This window comes from Choloepus didactylus, chromosome 22 (genome assembly GCF_015220235.1).
Source record: "Choloepus didactylus isolate mChoDid1 chromosome 22, mChoDid1.pri, whole genome shotgun sequence".
Lineage (NCBI taxonomy): Eukaryota > Metazoa > Chordata > Mammalia > Pilosa > Megalonychidae > Choloepus > Choloepus didactylus.
Genome location: NC_051328.1, coordinates 44,354,266 through 44,373,087, shown reverse-complemented (window position 1 = coordinate 44,373,087; position 18,822 = coordinate 44,354,266). Strand labels below are relative to the sequence as shown.

Here is an 18,822-nt window from a genome sequence, read left to right as displayed (position 1 = left end):
TAGAGGCCTCAATCACTTCTAACCTTGAGCTGCCCAAACCTTAACGTTTTAAAAATAATATTCATACTCTGGAATACTATCTGACAATGAAAATGAGTAAACCGTAGCTACACACAACAACATAGCTGAATCTCAGACACAATATCAAGGGAAACAGAAACACAGAAGGCATACAGCATGATTCTATTCATACAAAGTTAGAAAACAGGCAAAAATAAACTCTAAGAGCACCGTGCATCAGAATTTTTTACCACGATGGAAATGGTCCGTATCCGTGCTGTTCCATCAGAAGCCACCGGACGTGGGAACGCCTGCAATGTGACTGTACAACTGAGGACCCGAATTACAAGTTTTATTTCACTTAACTTACAAAGGCACACATGCCACATGCATTGGCTCTCTAGTGGCCCACACAGCTCTGCAATTTCGGGGACAAACGCAGGACGTCCTCAGCGTCAGGCTACTCAGGAAGTGGGCTGAGGCCGGGGTCTGGAGCCTCAAAGCAGGCGGCTCTGCTGTTTCACAGGTTGTGCTTCATAATTACTTGTTACCAGGAAGCTTTCCTTTATTTCTGACTGTATATTTCACAAACTAAGAAGGGTTAAAAAATCAACGAAATGTAACCAAGCCCGACACCAAAATGCTCTCTTGCCCTTCCAGATGAGCTGACTGAGGACAGACCTGGGGGCTTTCTTCTTTGACAGCATCCCCGCCGACGGTGAGACCTTTCAGATGACGAGTCAACAAATGTCCGTTGGGCAGCCCGGACCCTCCGGGATCCGCGGGAGCTGCCTGCCGGCGCGGCCCGCACAGGAGCCCCTGCGTCGTGTCACCTCGGGCCGCCGCGCCCCTGCCTCCCAGCCCGCGGGCGACCCACCCGCCGTGGGCCGCAAGCAGACGCCGCCTCCGGCTCCCAGGTGCGGGCGAGGGGCCCCGGCTCCGCTGCAGTCCGGCTGGGCTCCGGGCGGCCCTGGTGCCTCGGGCCGGGGGACGCTCGCCGCCCCGGCTTTCTCCCCTCCCGGGCGGCCGACGAGAGGGACGGAGCCCTCGCCAGGAACCTGACGACCCTCCCCGGCCCAGAGCCTTCTTCACGGAATCAGAGACTCCAGTCACTTTCAAAATCTTATTAAAAATAATTTTTTTTAAATTTCAAAATTACAAAAAGTTCCAGCACTAGTGAAACGAACGGTCACACGCAGCTGACCGAGCTCCACCGACTGCTAACATCTTGCCACACGCGGCCCCTCCACACGCGCGCACCGGTCATCATCTCCTCCCCCAGACCGCTCCGGCTCCTCCTGCACCGCGGCCTTCTCCCCACGGCCACCGACAGTCAGCGAGAGGCACGCGGCCCCGGCACGACGCCATCCGCGCCGCCAGCCTCCGCGCACCCCGCGCGCGCGCTTCCCGGCCGACGGGCGGCCGCGGCGCCACCACCAAGATGGCCGCGGCGCGAGGCCTTCACCCCCCCCAGCGGGGCCAGCAGCCGCAGCCAATGGGCGCGCGCGCCGGGCCGCAGCCAATGGGAAGGCGGCGCGGGCTCCGGCGCCGAACACCGGCCTCCCCGCTCCGGTCATGTCGGGCTCGTGGGCACCGGACGCCGCCCGCGACCCAGGCCCGGGCGGCCGCCGCAGGTCCTGGTCCGAGCTGCTGGGTAGGTGGGCGCCGGCCGAGCCCGCGGCAGGTCCTCCCGGGCCCGGAGACGCCCCCCGACCTCGGAGGCTCGCGGCCGCCGGGACCCGCACGCTTCTCCTCTGGGTGGGAGTGCGGAGAGACCGGGAGAGCCGCGCTGCGGGGCTGGGGCCCTCTGTGGCGTCGAGGCCGCCGCCCGGCCCCCCACCCCCCTTTCCGGCCTCTCCTTCCTCCCCCTCCCCCTCCTCCCGCCCCCCCCCTCCCGGCCTCCCCTCACCCCCCGGCCTCCCCTCACCTCCGGCCCCCCTCCCCCCGGCCTCTCCTTCCTCCCCCTCTCCCTCCTCCCGGCCCCCCCCCTCCTCCCGGCCTCCCCTCACCCCCCGGCCTCCCCTCACCTCCGGCCCCCCTCCCCCCGGCCTCCCCTTCCTCCCCCTCCCCCTCCTCCCGGCCCCCCCCCTCCCGGCCTCCCCTCACCCCCCGCCTCCCCCTCACCTCCGGCCCCCCTCCCCCGGCCTCCCCTCACCCCCCGGACCCCTCCCCCTCCTCCCGCCTCCCCCTCACCCCCGGCCTCCCTGTCATTCCTCTCCCCCCTCCCAGAGCACAGGCACCCCCTCCTCCTACATCAAGTACTAAGTAGAAAGGCGCTTCCGCAAACTGGGTGACACTAGAGTATTAAGTTTAACCTGGCACCAGATGGACATAGCTCCTGGTCATTTAACAGGGAGGGTAAACAGGTGGTGCAGACACCGAGCCCGGGAAATGAACTGACGACGCGCTGCTGATGCCCCAGCTTCGCCCGCCGCCCCCTTCTGTCCCGGGTGCCACCTCCTCGTCTGTGGTGACCTCGTCCGCCCTGCGGGGGACGGACCCTCCCGTTGTGGGCTCCCCGCCTTGGGCTGGGCTCATGTTTTCTCCATGATTAGGCTGAGGCTGTGCGTTTCGGGCAGGAATCCACAGAGGCGAGGCCGGCCCTCGGCGCCCCGACTCGGGGGTGCCGGCCCTGGTGGCGCATGAACGTTTAAATAGTGGTGTGATTTGTAAAACCGGTTTTTCCCATCAGCGGGAAGGGTGAAGCGGCAAAGACCCAACCCTGAGAGGGCGGAGAGGTTACGGGAGGCGGCCGTGCGCCTCCTGAGCCGCCGTCAGAGCCTGCAGGACCTTCTGCTGGAGGTAAGAGGAGCCGGGTGGCCTCGCGGGCCGAGTTCCGCGGCTTCTGGAGCCGCCCCCGGGAAGACCCGTGAGCGTCTGGGAGGTGGTGGGGAAAACCGCCGGGAGCGTGTACCTTACTGAAGATAAAGAAAAGCTGAAAGATAAGTTCAGTAATTCCCAGTAAGGTTTACTTTTTAACTACGTCACCTCGGAACCCTGGAGGCGAGCCGCGGGGGCAGGGTTGCATACACGCGGGTCCGCGCGCACGCAGCGTGCAGCGGGAACACGCAGGCCTCTGTGCTCCGCGTTCCAGGTGGAAGGCGCGCCGAGGGACCGGCTGGTGGCCCCGCGCGGCGCCGCGCTCCTCGGTGGGTGCCAGCCTTTTCTCTGCGGCTGGGGTATGGAAGGGCGCTTTTTGGGAAGTGGCCATGCTTCGCCTGCAGTATGTAGACATTTACATCCCCCAAAATCAAGTTTTCTGCCTCTGTGTTGTGCCATGTTTTTGTGAAGTGGGTCCAGCTTGTTTAAAAACAGACCCAGCGTCGGGCTCGGTGTCCTGTGAAACCACAGGGACGCTCTCCTCACTCGAGGAAGCTGTGAAAATCCTGTGCTGGGGGCGCGGAGTGGGCCGGAAACCAGGGGCAGAGTTCTGCGGCCCGCTCGCCCCCTCCTTGCAGTTTGAGAGCTCGAGATAGGGGACGCTCTGGGGGAAAGACAAAAAATGTTGTCTGGTCCTTCACAGTTTTACGATGTCACGATTGCCGTTTCGGAAAGAGACGTTAATTCTTTAATTTGTTTTAAATTTCTGTTGAAATATTCTTAAATCATAGGTCCACTTTGAAAACCGATTACTAAAGGCTGCTGGCAAATAATATTCATTTTCCTTGCCATAATTGTATTTGAATTTCCCAAATTATGCATCGTCATTCCAAGGAACCAAGCTCAGCCCTACTTCCTCGTGTGGGCTTTAGAATCAAAGCAGAAGAACTTATTTAAGGAAGCTCTTAACCTTGTCTGCAGAATGTAACTAGACCCTTAATTTGTAAAGTTTTAGTTATTTTTACTGCTGACGATACTGGCTACTATAGTTATTCACGTTTATGTTAAAAACACAAAAGTATATGTATATGCAACTGTGGGCTTCAGGTGTTGTCACTGATTCTATTGTGTGTTTCTTCAGCCATAAAATTGTCTTAATTTTATATCTTATTTTTTCCCCTCTAGGTCTATTTTCCCCTTCAAAAGGCAATTTTCTGTGATGTGACACCTTAAAATAAGGAACTTTAAACTGCATGTCTTCTGTTTTAAATTTCCTGGTATGTCTTACCACATTTTAAGAGAAAGATACGGTTCTCTTTTGTCTTCAAGGCTCCGCTTTGTGGGAAGAAGCCTCAAGACTAGGGCTTCCAGTGGGAATCCTTGCAGCCAGGATGACGGCTTCTGGCATAGGGCGGATCTGTGAGGCTCTGGGGGAGCCCCGGCACCCCGTCCTGCTGAACGCAGAGCAAAGAGTAAGACCCTGGCACATTCAAGGAAACACCTAGGACGTCTTAGTATTGTTTCAGATATTTGCCTTTTCTTTAAAAAAAAAATGATTTTATTTCTCTTTTCAGAAGAAACTGTCTTCCTTGTTAGAGATTGCTCAATATTTATTGGCAAACAGTATGTTCTGCCGTCTCTCCTTCTGTCAAGAATTATGGAAAGTGCAGGTAATTTGAGATTGTAACTGATCATAGTGTTTTCAAGCAATATTCTGTTGATTTGGGTGGAGCCAACAGAATCTGTAGATTTTCTTAGGACTCCTACCAAGCATCTCATTAATACCAGAGAGCGAGAAAAAAAAGGTCAGCAGATGGCTCTGTGATGGGAAATACCCTAAGTTGCCATGCTTGTCAATATTCACCCATCATCAGTAATATTTATTAGAATAAAAAAATCGAAAACATGTTCTACCTTCTTAGATATATTCTCATAAAGAATTTTCCAGACTGTATAGTAAATTAGAAAAAAATAATTAAAAAATAATACTTATCTGTTCTTTTTTGAAGCATTTCAAACTCAGTAGGTTTACAGATTTTTGATGAATTGAAAGAACTCAGAGTAACCACTTTGTGGTTACTAAATGAGATCAGCAAGGATATAGAAAAAGGAAAGAAAAAGCCAAAGTGACTGTTTATCATTGTTGGTTTCCACCATTCTTTTATCCAGCACACATTATAGAGTTGGTTTGATTTGTTGGTCACTACTGATTGCTGTTTAGTTGGGGAAAACGTCAGTGTGACTTGTGATAACACAGGTGTTCACAGGTATACAGAGAGAAGAGCTACATTTGTAAGGATTAGATGACTGGGGAAGGCTTCCTGGAGGAGCTGCAGGTAGCACTGGGGTTTGAAGGGGAGTGGGAGTCGGCTCAGGGAGGCACAGAGGGCAGTGGGTCTGGCCTGTTTAAACACAGGTAAGTCACCTGAGTGAAGGGACTGCGGGGCAGATGTCTGTCAGAGCTGCGGGTGAGGGACCCGAGTGCCAAGGCGAAGAGCTTGACCTTTACCCTGAAAACCGAGGAGCCAGTCGAGGATTCCACGTTGTGTGTTTGGAATGTCATGTTGGCCACAGTGTGGAGAAAGGATTGGAAGTGGATTGGACTTGAGACTGGGTCAGGAAGTATGTAAGTGGTAGACATGGGGAGGAGGAGAAATGAAAGATGTTACGGAGTGAGCGCCTAAATAAAGGCCCTGTGGATTTGGAAACTAGCAGATAAAATAGATATTTTTTATGCATGTGCTTGTTACTCTGACTTAATTTTTAATAAAGCATAGGATTAAGAACCCAGATTGAACATTTCTTAGGAAAACTCACACATGAGGGACTGATAGCCCTGTTATTTGCTTCAGAATTCTCTGCTGCTTGAAGCAGTTTGGTGCCTTCATACACAAAAGACTGTGAGCCTGCCGGAGCTGCTGGAAAGGTATTGTACCAATGATAATTTAGTATTACTTTAATATCATGTGATTTACTTTTTGTAGTCTTCTCTAGTATGAATTATTTATATTTCAAAGCCCAAAATCACCTGGAAAAGATGTTATTTTATTATTTAAAGAGAACATTTGCTATAATTGAAGTCCTTATGCACAGACTTGGTAACTTTTTTTGTATGTGATAAATCTTGCGTTGGTGTGGAACATTTGTTATGGTTGATGATAGCACATTTTTATAACTGTACTGTTAACTTTAGTTCATGGTTTAACCTGGGGTTCACTGTGTAGGGTAGTTCTATGGATTGTTTTTTTATTATTATTTTGTATCTCTGTTTGTAACCATATCTATAATCTAACATTTCCCCTTTAAATAATACTCCATTTCATATTTCATTGCTGTTAATTACATTCACAGTATTGTGCTGCCATCACCACCATCCATTACCAAAATATTTCCATCGTTCCAAATAGGAACCCTGTGCATTTTAAGCCTTAACTTCCCATTTCCTATCACCACCCCATCCCTTGATTACCTATATTCTAGATTCTGATTCTATGAGTTTACTTATTCTAATTATTTAAATCAGCGAGGTCATACAATATTTGTCCTTTTGTTTCTGGCTTAATTCACTCCATATGATGTCTTCAAGGTTCATCTATATTGTCACATGTATCAGAACTTCATTCTGTTTTAGGACTGGCTATAGTTTCATTGTATACAAATATAACATTGTATTTATCCATTAATTGGTTAATGGACACTTGATTTGCTTCCATCTTTTGGCAATTGTGAGTAATGCCACTGTGAACATGCATGTGCAAATATCTGTTCAAATCCCTGCTTTCATTTCTTTTGGGTATATACCTAGAAATGGGATTGCTGGGTCATGTGGTAATTCTATATGTAACTTCCTGAAGAGCTGCCAAACTGTCTTCCCCAGCAGCCGCACCGTTTTCCATTCCCACCAACAATGAGCGAGTATTCCTGTTTCTCCACAGTGTCTCCGACACTTGTTATTTTCTATTTTTTTTTTTTTAATAGTAGCCATTCTAATGGATATGAAAAAGTTTCTCCTGGTTTTGATTTGCATTTCTCTGATGGCTAATGACGTTGAGCAGCTTTTCATGTGCTTTCTGTCCATTTGTTTTTCTTCTTTGGAGAGATGTCTATTCATTTCTTTTACCCAGTTTTTAATAGGGTCGTGTGGTGGTTTGGAACTGTATACACCCCCCAAAATCATGTTCTTAATGCTACTCCATTCCTGTGAGTGTAAAACTGCTGTAAATAGGACTTTTTGTTGAGGTTACTTCAGTTAAGGCATGGCCCAGGCTGAATCTTAATCCTCTTACTGGACTTTACATGATAATGTCCTTTGAGTTGCAAAAGTTTTTAATTCTGATGAGGTTCCATTTATCTTTTTTTGTTGTTGTTGCTTGTGCTTTGGGTTGTAAAGTCCAAGAAACCATTGCTTAACACAAGGTCTGAAGATGCTTTTCTAGGTTTTCTTCTAGGAGTTTGATAGTTCTGGCTCTTGTATTTATGTCTTTGATCCATTTTGAGTTCATTTTTGTATAAGGTGTGAAGTAGGGGTGCTCTTTTTTTTTTTTCTTTCCCCAAATGGAGATCTAATTTTCCTCTCACTATTTGTTGAAGAGACTTTTCTTTACCAATTCAGTGGTCTTTGCCTCCGTGTCAAAAATCAGTTGGCCGTAAGTGTGAGGGTTGATTTCTGAGCTCTCAGTTTGATTCCATTGGTCTATATGTCTGTCCTTGTGCCAGTACCGTGCTATTTTGATTACTATGCCTTTGTAGTAAGTTTTTTTTTTATGTCTTAAAATAATACTTTTTGTATTTTTCATTGTCAGATATAACATGTATACATAAAAACAATAACTTTCCAAGTGCAATTTAGCAAGTGGTTAGAGAGCGAATTAAAAAAAAAGGTTACAGTTCTACAGTTTCTGTTATTACCTTAATATAAAATATAACATATATACAAAAGGTAATATCTTTCAAAGTATGGTTTAACAAGTAGATAATAGAAAATCTCCAAAGTTGTTATGAGCTATAGTACCATAGTTTCAGTTATTTCCTTATTGTGAAATAATATGTACGAAAAGGTAAAGCTTTCAAATTACAATATAACAAGTAGCTATAGAACAAATTTCAAAGGATGCTATGGGTTATAGTTGCACCATTTCAGTTCTTTCCTTCTAGCTATTCTAGTACCCTAGCAACTAAGGAAGAAAATTGTATAAATATTCAGTATTCATAATCCTTTGTTAAATTCCATCTTGTCTTTTGCTACATCTTCCTCTGGTTTAAGCACTTTCCTGATCTTCAGGGATGTGTAGGCAGTGACCACCCTAACCTGTTCATGTTGAAAAGGGGTGTCAACTTTATGAGCAAAGGGGGCACATCTTGTTGATGTTCTTGAAGAGGCTATTGCTCTGGGTTTGGGGACCCAGCTGGCACAGGAGCTCTCTAAAGGATTTAAGTCTCTGAAGAATAAACTTAGTGAGTGAAACTTTTGTAGAGTCCCAGATAGGGATCCAGGTATTCTTTAAGGTTTTCGGGACTCCTGTTGACTTGGCCTTATCATGCTGTGGTCATTTGGCATACCTAGGTGGACGTTGCATAGGAGTAACCTCCAGGACAGCCTCTTGACTCTATTTGAACTGTCTTAGCCACTAAAACCTTATTTTGTTGCCTTTCTTTCCCCCTTTTGGTCAAAAAGCACTCTTAATCCCTCGATGCCAGGGTCAGGCTCCTTCCCAGAATGTGTGTCCCATGTCTCCAGGAAGTGTAATAAGTTTTAAGATCAGGAAGAGTGAATCCTCCAACTTCATTCTTCTTTTTCAAGATGGCTTTAGCTATTTTGGGGCTTCTTACCCTTCCATATATGTTTGATGAAGGGCTTTTCCATTTTTGCAAAGAAGGTTTTTGAAATTTTGATTGGGATTGCATGGAATCTACAAATTGCTTTGGATAAGACTGACATCTTAATGGTATTTAGCCTTCCAATCCATGAACATGGACTGTCCTTCCGTTTATTTAGGTCTTCTTTGATTCCTTTTAGCAATGTTTTGTAGTTTTCTTTGTGCAAGTCCTTTACATCCTTGGTTAGATTTATTCCTAAATATTTGATTCTTTTATTTGCTATTGGGAATGGAATTTTGTTCTTGATTTTTTCTTTGGATTGTTCATTGCTTGTGTCTATAAACACTTGATTTTTGGGTGTTGATCTTATACCCCACCACTTTGCTGAATTAATTTATTAGCTCTAAGAGCTTTCTTGTGGATTTTTCAGGATTTTCTCTCTATAGGATCACGTCATGCGCAAACAGGGAAAGTGTTTTGTTTCTTCCTTTCCAATTTGGATGCCTTTTATTTTTTTTTCTTGCCTAATTGCTGTGGCAAGAACTTGCAGTACAGTGTTGAATAACAGTGACGACAGTGGGCATGCTTGTCTTATTCCTGATCTTAGAGGGAAAGCTTTCAGTCTTTCACTCTTAAGCAGGATGTTTGGGCTTTTCCTGTATGCCCTTTGTCATGTTGCAGAAGTGCTGGATTTTGTCAAATGCCTTTTCTGGATCAATTGAAATGATCATGTGGATTTTGTCCTTCATTGTGTTAATGTGTGTATTATGTTAATTGATTTTCTTATGTGAACCAGCTTTGCATATCTGGGATAAATCCCACTTGATCATGGTGTATAATTCTTTTAATATGCTGTTGGATTTGGTTTGCTAGTATTTTGTTGAAGACTTTTTGCATTTATATTAATAACAGACATTAGTTTGTACTTTTTTCTTTCCTTGTGGTGTCTTTATCTGGCTTTGGTATGAGGATGGTATTAGCCTCATTAATTGAATTAAGGAGTGTTCCCTCCTCTTCAATTTTTTTGGAGGAGATTGAGTAGAATTGGAATTAAGTCTTCTTGGAATGTTTGGTAAAATTCCGCTGTGAAGCCATCTGGTCCTGGGCTTTTCTTCATGGGAAGGTTTTTGATTAGTGATTTGATCTGTTTACCAGTGATTGATTTGTTGAGATCGCTTATTTCCTCTTCTTCTTCTTTTTTTATGCATTTTTTAAATTGTGAACTTTAACATATATACAAAACAGTGATAACTTTCAAAGAATGTCATGGGTTACGGTTCCGCAGTTTCAGTTCTTTCCGTAGTATAAGATACAGGGTATGTACAGAAAGGTGAAGACTTTCAAAGCACAATTGAACAAGTAGCTATAGAGCAAATGTCAAAGGATGTTATAGGTTACAGATCCACCACGTCATTTACCTCCTTCCAGCTATTCCAACACCCCAGCTTCTAAAAAGTATACATATATTTATATAAAGTTTCAGTATTCGTAGACCTTTGTTAAATCTTATCTTGTTTGTTGCTACCCCTTCCTCTCACTTTCTCCATCTTCAGGGGTGTCTAGGCTGTGACCACCCTAACTTGTTCATATTAAAAGGGGGTGTGTCTATTTCTTCTTGAGTCAGCATAGGTAGTGTGTGTATTTCTCAAAATATGTCCATTTTGTCTAGGATATCTAAATGATTGTATAGTTATTCATAGAATCCTCTTATAGTTCTTTTTGTTTCAGCGGGATCAGAGTAATGTCCTCCTTTTTATTTTTGTTTTTCAATTATTCGTACCCTTTCTTTTTTTTTCTTTGTTAGTCTAACTAAAGGTTGGTCAATTTTATTGATCTCAAAAAACCAACTTTTGGTTTTGTTGATACTTTCTCTTTTTTAGTTTTCTATTTCATTTATCTCTACTCTAGTCTTTATTTCCTTCCTTCTGCTCATTTTGGGTTTAGTTTGTTTTTTTTGCGTTTTTCCAGTTTTAAGTTAGGTCTTTGATTTAAGGTATTTCTTCTTTTTTTTTTTAAATCAAAGATTTTTTTTTCAAATTTCATTGAGATATATTCACACACCATTCAAACCATCCAAAGTATACAATCAGTGGCTCACATTGTCATCACATGATTGTGCATACTTTCCCATGATCAGTTTTAGAATGTTTTCATTACTTCAGAAAAGAAACAAGAATTAAAAATAAAACCCCAGTCCTCCCATACCCCTTATCCCCCCCATTGTTGACCATTGTGGTGGTGTAGTACATTTGTTACTCATTTGTTACTGTTGATGAGAGAGTATTAAAATATTACTGTTAACTCTAGTCCATAGTTTGCAATAGGTACATTTTTTCCCATATACCCCATTATTAACTCCTTGTAATCACATTGTACGTTTGTTCTAGTTCATGAAAGAACTTTAAAAATTTTTTTTTATATTTGTACATTTAATCACAGTCATCACAAGATTCACTGTGTTATACATTCCCAGGGTTTAACCTCCACTTTTCCTTCAGGTAGCATACATGACTCTAAACTTACCGTTTCCACCACATTCACACACCATTTAGTACGATTAATTATTCTCACAAAATAATATGCTACCATCACCTCTATCCATTTCCAAACATTTGAGTTCAGCCTAGTTAAACATTCTGAACGTATTAAATGATGGCTTCACATTCCTTAGCCTCTTTCTATATCCTGGTAATTTATATTCTATATTTTATATTTATGAGTTTACATGTTATAATTAGTTCCTATCAGTGAGATCATACAATGTTTGTCCTTTTGTGTTTGACTTATTTCACTTAACATAATGTCCTCAAGGTTCATCCATGTTGTCACATGCTTCAGGACTTCATTCCTCCTTAATGTTGAATAATATTCCATCATGTGTATGTACCACATTTTGTTTATCCATTCATCTCTTGATGGACACTTGGATTGTTCCCATCTTTTGGCAATTGTGGATAATGCTGCTGTGAACATTGGTGTGCAGATGTCTGCGCCTCTGCTTTCAAATTTTCTGGGCATATCCCAAGTCGTGGGATTTGCTGGGTCATAAGGCAACTCTGTATTTAGCTTCCTGAGGAACTGCCAGGCTGTCTTCCACAGCAGCTGTAGCATTTTTACATTCCCACCAGCAGTGAATAAGTGTTCCTGTTTCACACATCCTCTCCAACACTTGTAGTTTCCTGTTTGTTTAATAGCGGCCATTCTAGTAGGTGTGAGATATATCTCACTGTGGTTTTGATTTGCATTTCCTAATAGCTAGTGAGGCTGAGCATCTTTTCATGTGCTTTTTAGCCATCTGTACTTCCTCTTTGGAAAAATATCTATTCATGTCTTTTGCCCATTTTTTAATTGGGCTCTTCATCTTTTTATTGTTGAGTTGTTGGATTTCTTTGTATGTTCCGGATATCAAACCCTTACCAGATATGGGCTTTCCAAATATCTTCTCCCATTGAATCAGCTGCCTTTTCACCCTTTTGACAAAGTCCTTTGAATCACAGAATTATTCAGTTTTGAGGAGGTTCCATGTATCTACTTTTTCTTACGTTGCTTGTGCTTTGGGCATAAGGTCTAGGAAGATACCTCCTGTCATTAGACCTTGAAGATATTTCCCTATATTTTCTAATAGGAGTTTTATGGTTCTGGCTCTTATAGCAGGTTTTTAAAATTAATTTTGAATTAATTTTTGTATAGAGTGTGAAGTAGGGGTCCTCTTTCATTCTTTTGCATATGGATGTGCGGTTCTCCCAACACCATTCATTGAAGAGACTGTTCTGTCCCAGTTGAGTGGATTTGGGGGCCTTGTCAAAAATCAATTGACCATAGATCTGAGAGTGTGTTTCTGAATGCTCAGTTCAATTCCATGGGTCAAAATGTCTGTCTTTATGCCAGTATCATGCTGTTTTGACCACTGTGGCTTTATAATATACTTTAAAGTCAGGAGCCGTGAGTCCTCCCACTTCATTCTTCTTTTTCAAGATAATTTTGGCTATTTGAAGCCCCTTACTTTTCCATATAAATTTTATAATTAGCTTTTCCATTTCTGTAAAGTAGGCTGTTGGAATTTTGATTGGTTTGCATTGAATCTATAGATCAATTTGGGTAGGATTGACATCTTAACAATAGTCTTCCAGATCATGAACACAGAATGTCCTTCCATTTATTCAGGTCTTTCTTGATTTCTTTTAGCAATGTGTCGTAGTTGTCTGTGTACAGTTCCTTTACATTCTTGGTTAAATTTATTCCTAGATATTTAATTCTTTTAGTTGTTCTTCTTTTTTAACGTAAGCATTTAGAGCTATAAATTTCCCCCTCAACACTGCCTTCCTTGCATTCCATAAGTTTTGGTATGTTGTATTTTGATTTTCGCCTCAGGATATTTCCTCATTTTGCTTTTTGATTTCCTCTTTAACCCATTGTTTGTTTAAGAAAATATAGTTTAATTTCCACATATTTGTGGATTTTCCATTTCTCCCACTGTTACTGATTTCTAGCTTCATTCTGTTGTGGTTGGAGAATATTTATGGTATGATTTCAATATTTTTGAATTTTTTGAGACTTGTTTTTGACCCAGCATAGGGTCTGTCCTGGAGAATGATCCATGTGCACTTGAGAAGAAGGTGTGTTCTGCTGTTGGTGAAGTTTGTATATACATCTGTTAGGTCTAGTTGGTTTACAGTATTGTTCAAGTCTTGTATTTCTTTATTGATCTTCTGGCCAGATGTTCTACCCATTATTGAAAGTGATGTATTAAAGTTTCCTACTGTTAATGTATCATTTGGAAAATCCTACTGCCCTTTAGAATTATGCCAATTCTACCGTCTTTGCTTTACAAATGGCACAACATAGCCTGGGTGACAGCACATCTGTTTACAACATGATTTATTGAATATTTTAAACCTGCTGTTGAGACCTACTGCTCTGAAAAAAAGCTTCTTTTCAAAATATTACTGTTTACAGTGCACCAGGTCACCTGAGAGCTCTGATGGAGATGTGCAGCGAGACTAATGTTTTCGTACCTGCTAACACAGTATCCATTTTGTATAGCCTATGGATCAAGGAGTAATTTCAACTTGCAAGCCTTATTATTTAAGAAATACATTTTTTAAGGCTATGGCTGCCATAGATAGTGATTCCTGTGATGGATCTAGGCAAAGTCAATTGAAAACCTTCTGGAAAGGACTCGCCGTTCTAGGTGCCGTGAAGAGCCTCCGTGAACCATGGGAGGAGGTCAGAACACCAACATTAACTGGAGTTTGGAAGAAGTTTGTTCCAACCCTCATGGATGACTTTGAAGGGTTCAAGACTTCAGTGGAGGGAGTAACTGCAGGTGTGGTGAAAATAGCAAGAGAACTGGAGTTAGAAGTGGAGCCTGAAGATGTGACTGAAATGCTGCGATCTCATGGTCAGACTAACAGTTGGGGAGTTGCATCTTAGGGATTAGCAAAGAAAGTGGTTTCTTGAGATGGAATCTACTTCTGGTGTAGATGTGAACATTGTTGAAATGGTAACAAAGGATTTAGAATATTACATAAACTTAGTTGATAAAGCAGTGGCAGGGCTTGAGAGGACTGACTCTAGTTTTGAAAGAAGTTCTACTGTGCTTAAAATGCTATCAAACAGCATTGCATCCTACAGAGAAATCTTTCGTGAAAGGAGGAGTCAGTCGATTCAGCAAACTTCGTTGTTGTCTTATTTTAAGAAATTGCCACAGCCACCCCAGCATTCAGCCACCGCCACCTGGATCAGTCAGCAGCTGTCAGCATCGAGGCAAGACCCTCCACCAGCAGAAAGATTATGACTTACTGAAGGCCCAGATAAGGCTTAGCATTTTTAGCGGTAAAGTATTTTTTATTTAAAGTATGTATATTGTTTTTTGGGGGGCAGATTGCTATTGCACACTTAATATACTGCTGTATAGTGTAAACATAACTTTTATATACACTAGGAAACCAAAAAATTTGTGTACCTTGCTTTATTGTGATAGTCACTTTATTACAGTGATTTGGAACCAAACCCGCAATATCTCCGAGGTATGCCTATATTTACCTTGTATTAGAAAAATTCTAGATGCATCAAAGAATCAAAGCAGGGGTGGTGGTGGGGGGGGATGAAACTATACAAGTATTAGAAGAAATCACAGAAGACTCTTTAGAATGCTGAAGTGGGAAAGGCCTAAATATGACATAAAACCCAGAAGCTATAAAAGAAAAGATAAATAAATTTAACTACATTAAAACCCTTTTACTAGCCTATACACACAATATTTTGAGCTGAATGAAAATGAAAACACATAATACGAAAGTTTATTGGATGCAGGTAATCAAGTGCCTAGAGGGAAATTTATAACAGAAAACCTATATTAGAAAAGAAAGATCTCAAATCAGCAACTAAGCTGCCCCCTTAAAAAACTGAAAACAAAAAGCAAACTGAAGTCAAAGCAAGTAGAAGGGAGAAAATAATAAAGATCAGAGTGGAAATTGATGAAATAGAAAACATAAAAATAGAGAAAATCAGTAAAACAAAAGATTTGTTCTTTGAAAGCAATCAGGAAAATTGACAGTTATTTAGCTAGACTGACCTAGAAAAAAAATAAGCAACAAATGACCCAAGTCAGGAATGAACGAGACATCATCCACCAACCTTAAAGAAAGGAATAGCTTATGCCACTAAATTAGAAAATAGATGAAATGGGTAAATTTTTATTAAGACACAAGTTACAGAGACTGACTTAAAAAGAAAATCTAAGTAGACCAAGTATAGAAATTAGTTATTTAAAATCTCACCACAAATTAAATTCCAGGCCCAGATTGCCTCATTGGTGAATGCCACTGTTTCGGTTTGCTGCTGCCAGAATGCAAAATACCAGAAATGGATTGACTTTTATAAAGGACATTTATTTGGTTACAAAGTTACAGTCTTAAGACCACAAAGTGTCCAAGGTAAGGCATCAACCATAGGGTACCATCACTGGAGAAAGGCCATTGGCATCCGGAAAACCTCTGTTAGCTGGGAACGCACGTGGCTGGCGTCTACTTCCTCCCAGGTTACATTTCAAAATGGCATTCTCCAAAATGTCAGCAAAAGTCTGCTTTCAACAGCTGTCTTTAAAATGTCTCTCAGCTGCAACTGCTCTCCAAATGTCACTGTGAGCTGCTCTGTGTCTGGGCCTGTGTGGCTCTTTTTAAAGTATTACAGTGATCCAATAAAGACCCACCCTGAATGGGTGGGGCAACACCTCCATAAAAATAATCCAATGAAAGGTCTCATCTACAGTTGATTGAGTCACATCTCCATGGAAACACTGAACCAATAGGTTCCAACCTTTTCAACACTAATACATCAGCCCCCACAAGATTGCATCAAAGAACATGGCATTTTGGGGACATAATACATCCAAATCGGCACAGCCACCAAACATTGAAAGAAGGAATAATGCTGCTCCTTTGTCAAGTATTTCAGAACATAGAGGAGAATGGAGCACTTCTGACTTATTGCATGAGGCCAGCACTGCCCTGATGCCATATGAAAACTACACCCACCATGCCTCGTGATTATAGACAGAAAAATGCTCAGCAAAATATTAGCAAACTGAATCCAGCAACACAGAAAGAGCGTTATACACCATGACCAAATGAGAAATATCCCTTGGTTAACAAACTTGGTTTAACATCTGAAAATCAATTAATGTTAAAATAAGAAATCATATCCATAGAATAAAGAATAAGAGCCACTTGCTTGTTTCAGATGCAGAAAAAGCGTTTGACGAGCTCCAGTACTCTCATGATAGAAATGTCCAGCAAACTTGTAATAGAAGGAAACTTCCAACCCTATAAAGGGCATCCATGAGAAACAGTCGTTAACATCCAACTCAGTGGCGACAGACTGAAAACTTTCCCCCCAGGATGAACAAGACCAGGTTGTTCGCTCTTGTATTCAGTATTATAGTGGAGGTTCTAGCCAGGACACTTAGGCAAGAAAATGAAATTAAAAGCTTTTAGATTGGAAACTATTTGCAGATGACATGATCTTGTACATCGAAACTCCCAGGAAATCCACACACAGAAATAGCTGTCTGAGGTTTAAAATGAGGTCGAGGTTGCAGGATATGAGATCAGTATGCAAGAATTAGTTGTATTTCTATGCAGTAGCAATGAACAATCTGAAAACAAAATTAAGAAAGCAGTGCCATTTAAAAGAAGAGTGTCAAAACGAATAAGCTAGGAATAAATTTAAAGTAGTGTAAGACTCATTAACTTAAAACTAGAAAACATTGTTGAAAGAAATTAAAGATGACCTAAATAAGTGGGAAGACATCCCATGTTCATGGATTGTAAGACTTAATATTCTTAAGGTGGCAATACTCATTAAAAAATTAAAACAAAAAAATACTTGGAATTATAAAACTACTTATAAATGAATCACAGCAAGAGTTGTCTTTGTTGAAACCTGTGGGTTACAGCCAAAGTGATAACGTGATGAAACATACAGACTTGAGTGAATATATTTATTAGAAAACAGAAAATAAATGAACTAAGATTTCAAATTTAAGTTTAAAAAAAAGTAGAAGGGAGTGAGGGGCAAGATGGAGCACAGAGAGGGGTAGAATTTATTCAGTTCCCTGGAACAACTAATAAACAACAAGGAACAACTAGCAAATAATCTGGAATAACTGCTGGGGGACAGCCGTGACTGTCCACACATTGTACACCAACCTGGATTGGGAGGAATGCCTGAGATCAGTAAGTAAAAGCTGTGGAACCGTGCCTAGAGCCCCTTCTCCCACGGCAGGCTGAACTGCAAATCCTCACTGTGGTAGAAACTAGCAGCACTGTCCAAGCAAGCGAATATAGCTCAGTTGAGCTCCAGCTGGGGTTTTAATTAACAAATGTGGACTGCTGAATACAAGCTACAAACCCCCAACAGGCAGACAGAGGCTTTTAGTGACAGCTGCCCTTAAAAAACCAGAAGACTTGTCTGACCTGGGAGGGGGAGCCCAGAAGACCGGGTATTACCTCCAGCCGACGAGTGAAACTGGGGGGCTGTGTACTGGCTCCAAAAGAGGGCTCTGTGTCCCTTTTTTCGCTCCCTCAACCTGAAGGGCTCAGAAGAGAGAGCTGTAGCCATTTTCAGTTCGCAGTGCTCTGACCCAGACAGGGGTGGAAGTTGTCAGGAAGACAATTCAAATGCAGATGATAACTCCCTAGGGGGTGTATCTTCTGTAAGAGTCAGGAAGTGGGGGCCAGCTTCCCCTTCAGAACCAGACCACAGAGCCTGGGGGAAAACAACCAAAACAGGAAGTAAGGAGGCCGTACCTCCTTATACCAGTCGGGAGCCACAGGCAGGCAGGTGCCACCTGCTGGGCAGGTTAGGAAAAGCACAGTGACTGGAGACCTCACAGGAAAGTCTGTCATTTCTCTAAGACACGCCCTGAATATAACCCCATTCTGAGACCTGAACACGCTCTGGTCTGGGAAAACCTGACGGGGGCAACCAAGGAAACCAGATGCCTAGACAATAGAAAACTACAATCTGTACTAGGAAAAACGAAGATGGGCCCAGTCAAAGGAACAAACTTACAGCTCAATCAAGATACAGTTGAGATATTGTTTCACTTCAGTGAAACAATCTATTAAAGATTTTCAAAGAACTATGCTAAATCAAATAAAAAACCAAATCAACAAGTTCAGGGAAGATATGACAAAAGAGATGAAGGCTATAAAGAAAACACTGGGCAAACATAAGGTAGAAATTGAAAGTTTGAAAAAACAACTGGCAGAATCTATGGAAATGATAGGCACAACACAGGAGATGAAAAACGCAATGGAGACACAACAGCAGATCCCAAGAGGCAGAAGAAAACACCCAGGAACTGGAGAACAAGGCACCTGAAGTCCTACACACGAACAGATAGGGAAAAGAATGGAAAAATATGAGCAACATCTCAGGGAATTAAATGACAACATGAAGCGCATGAAGGTACATGTCATGGGTGTCCCAGAAGAAGAAGAGAAGGGAAAAGGGGCAGAAGCAATAATAGAGGAAATGATCAATGAAATTTTCCCATCTCTTATGAAAGACATAAAATTGCAGATCCAAGAAGCGCAGCATACTCCAAACAGAATAGATCTGAATAGACCTACACCAGGACATGTAATAATCAGGTTACCAAATGTCAAAGATAAGGAG

General features: G+C 42.5%; 1 protein-coding gene across 14 annotated transcripts in view; it reads left to right on the top strand.

The window, feature by feature from the left end:
• Positions 1–1,541: 1,541 nt before the first annotated feature.
• FANCA (FA complementation group A) overlaps positions 1,542–18,822 on the top strand; it is a 74,889-nt gene continuing 57,608 nt past the window's right edge. For 10 of the 14 annotated variants that reach the window (XR_005213754.1, XR_005213756.1, XR_005213755.1 and 7 more), the window contains exons 1-6: positions 1,542–1,654; positions 2,693–2,802; positions 3,095–3,179; positions 4,150–4,292; positions 4,395–4,490; positions 5,673–5,746. Coding sequence is in view for 11 of the 14 variants with exons in the window: in XM_037815506.1 (XP_037671434.1) it covers positions 1,576–1,654; positions 2,693–2,802; positions 3,095–3,179; positions 4,150–4,292; positions 4,395–4,490; positions 5,673–5,746 (587 nt within the window). In the remaining 3 variants the exon portion in view is untranslated. Of the gene's footprint in view, positions 1,655–2,268; positions 2,803–3,094; positions 3,224–4,149; positions 4,293–4,394; positions 4,491–5,672; positions 5,747–18,822 lie in introns of those variants that run through there. The other 4 variants (XM_037815505.1, XM_037815510.1, XM_037815511.1 and 1 more) reach the window with 4 other exon arrangements.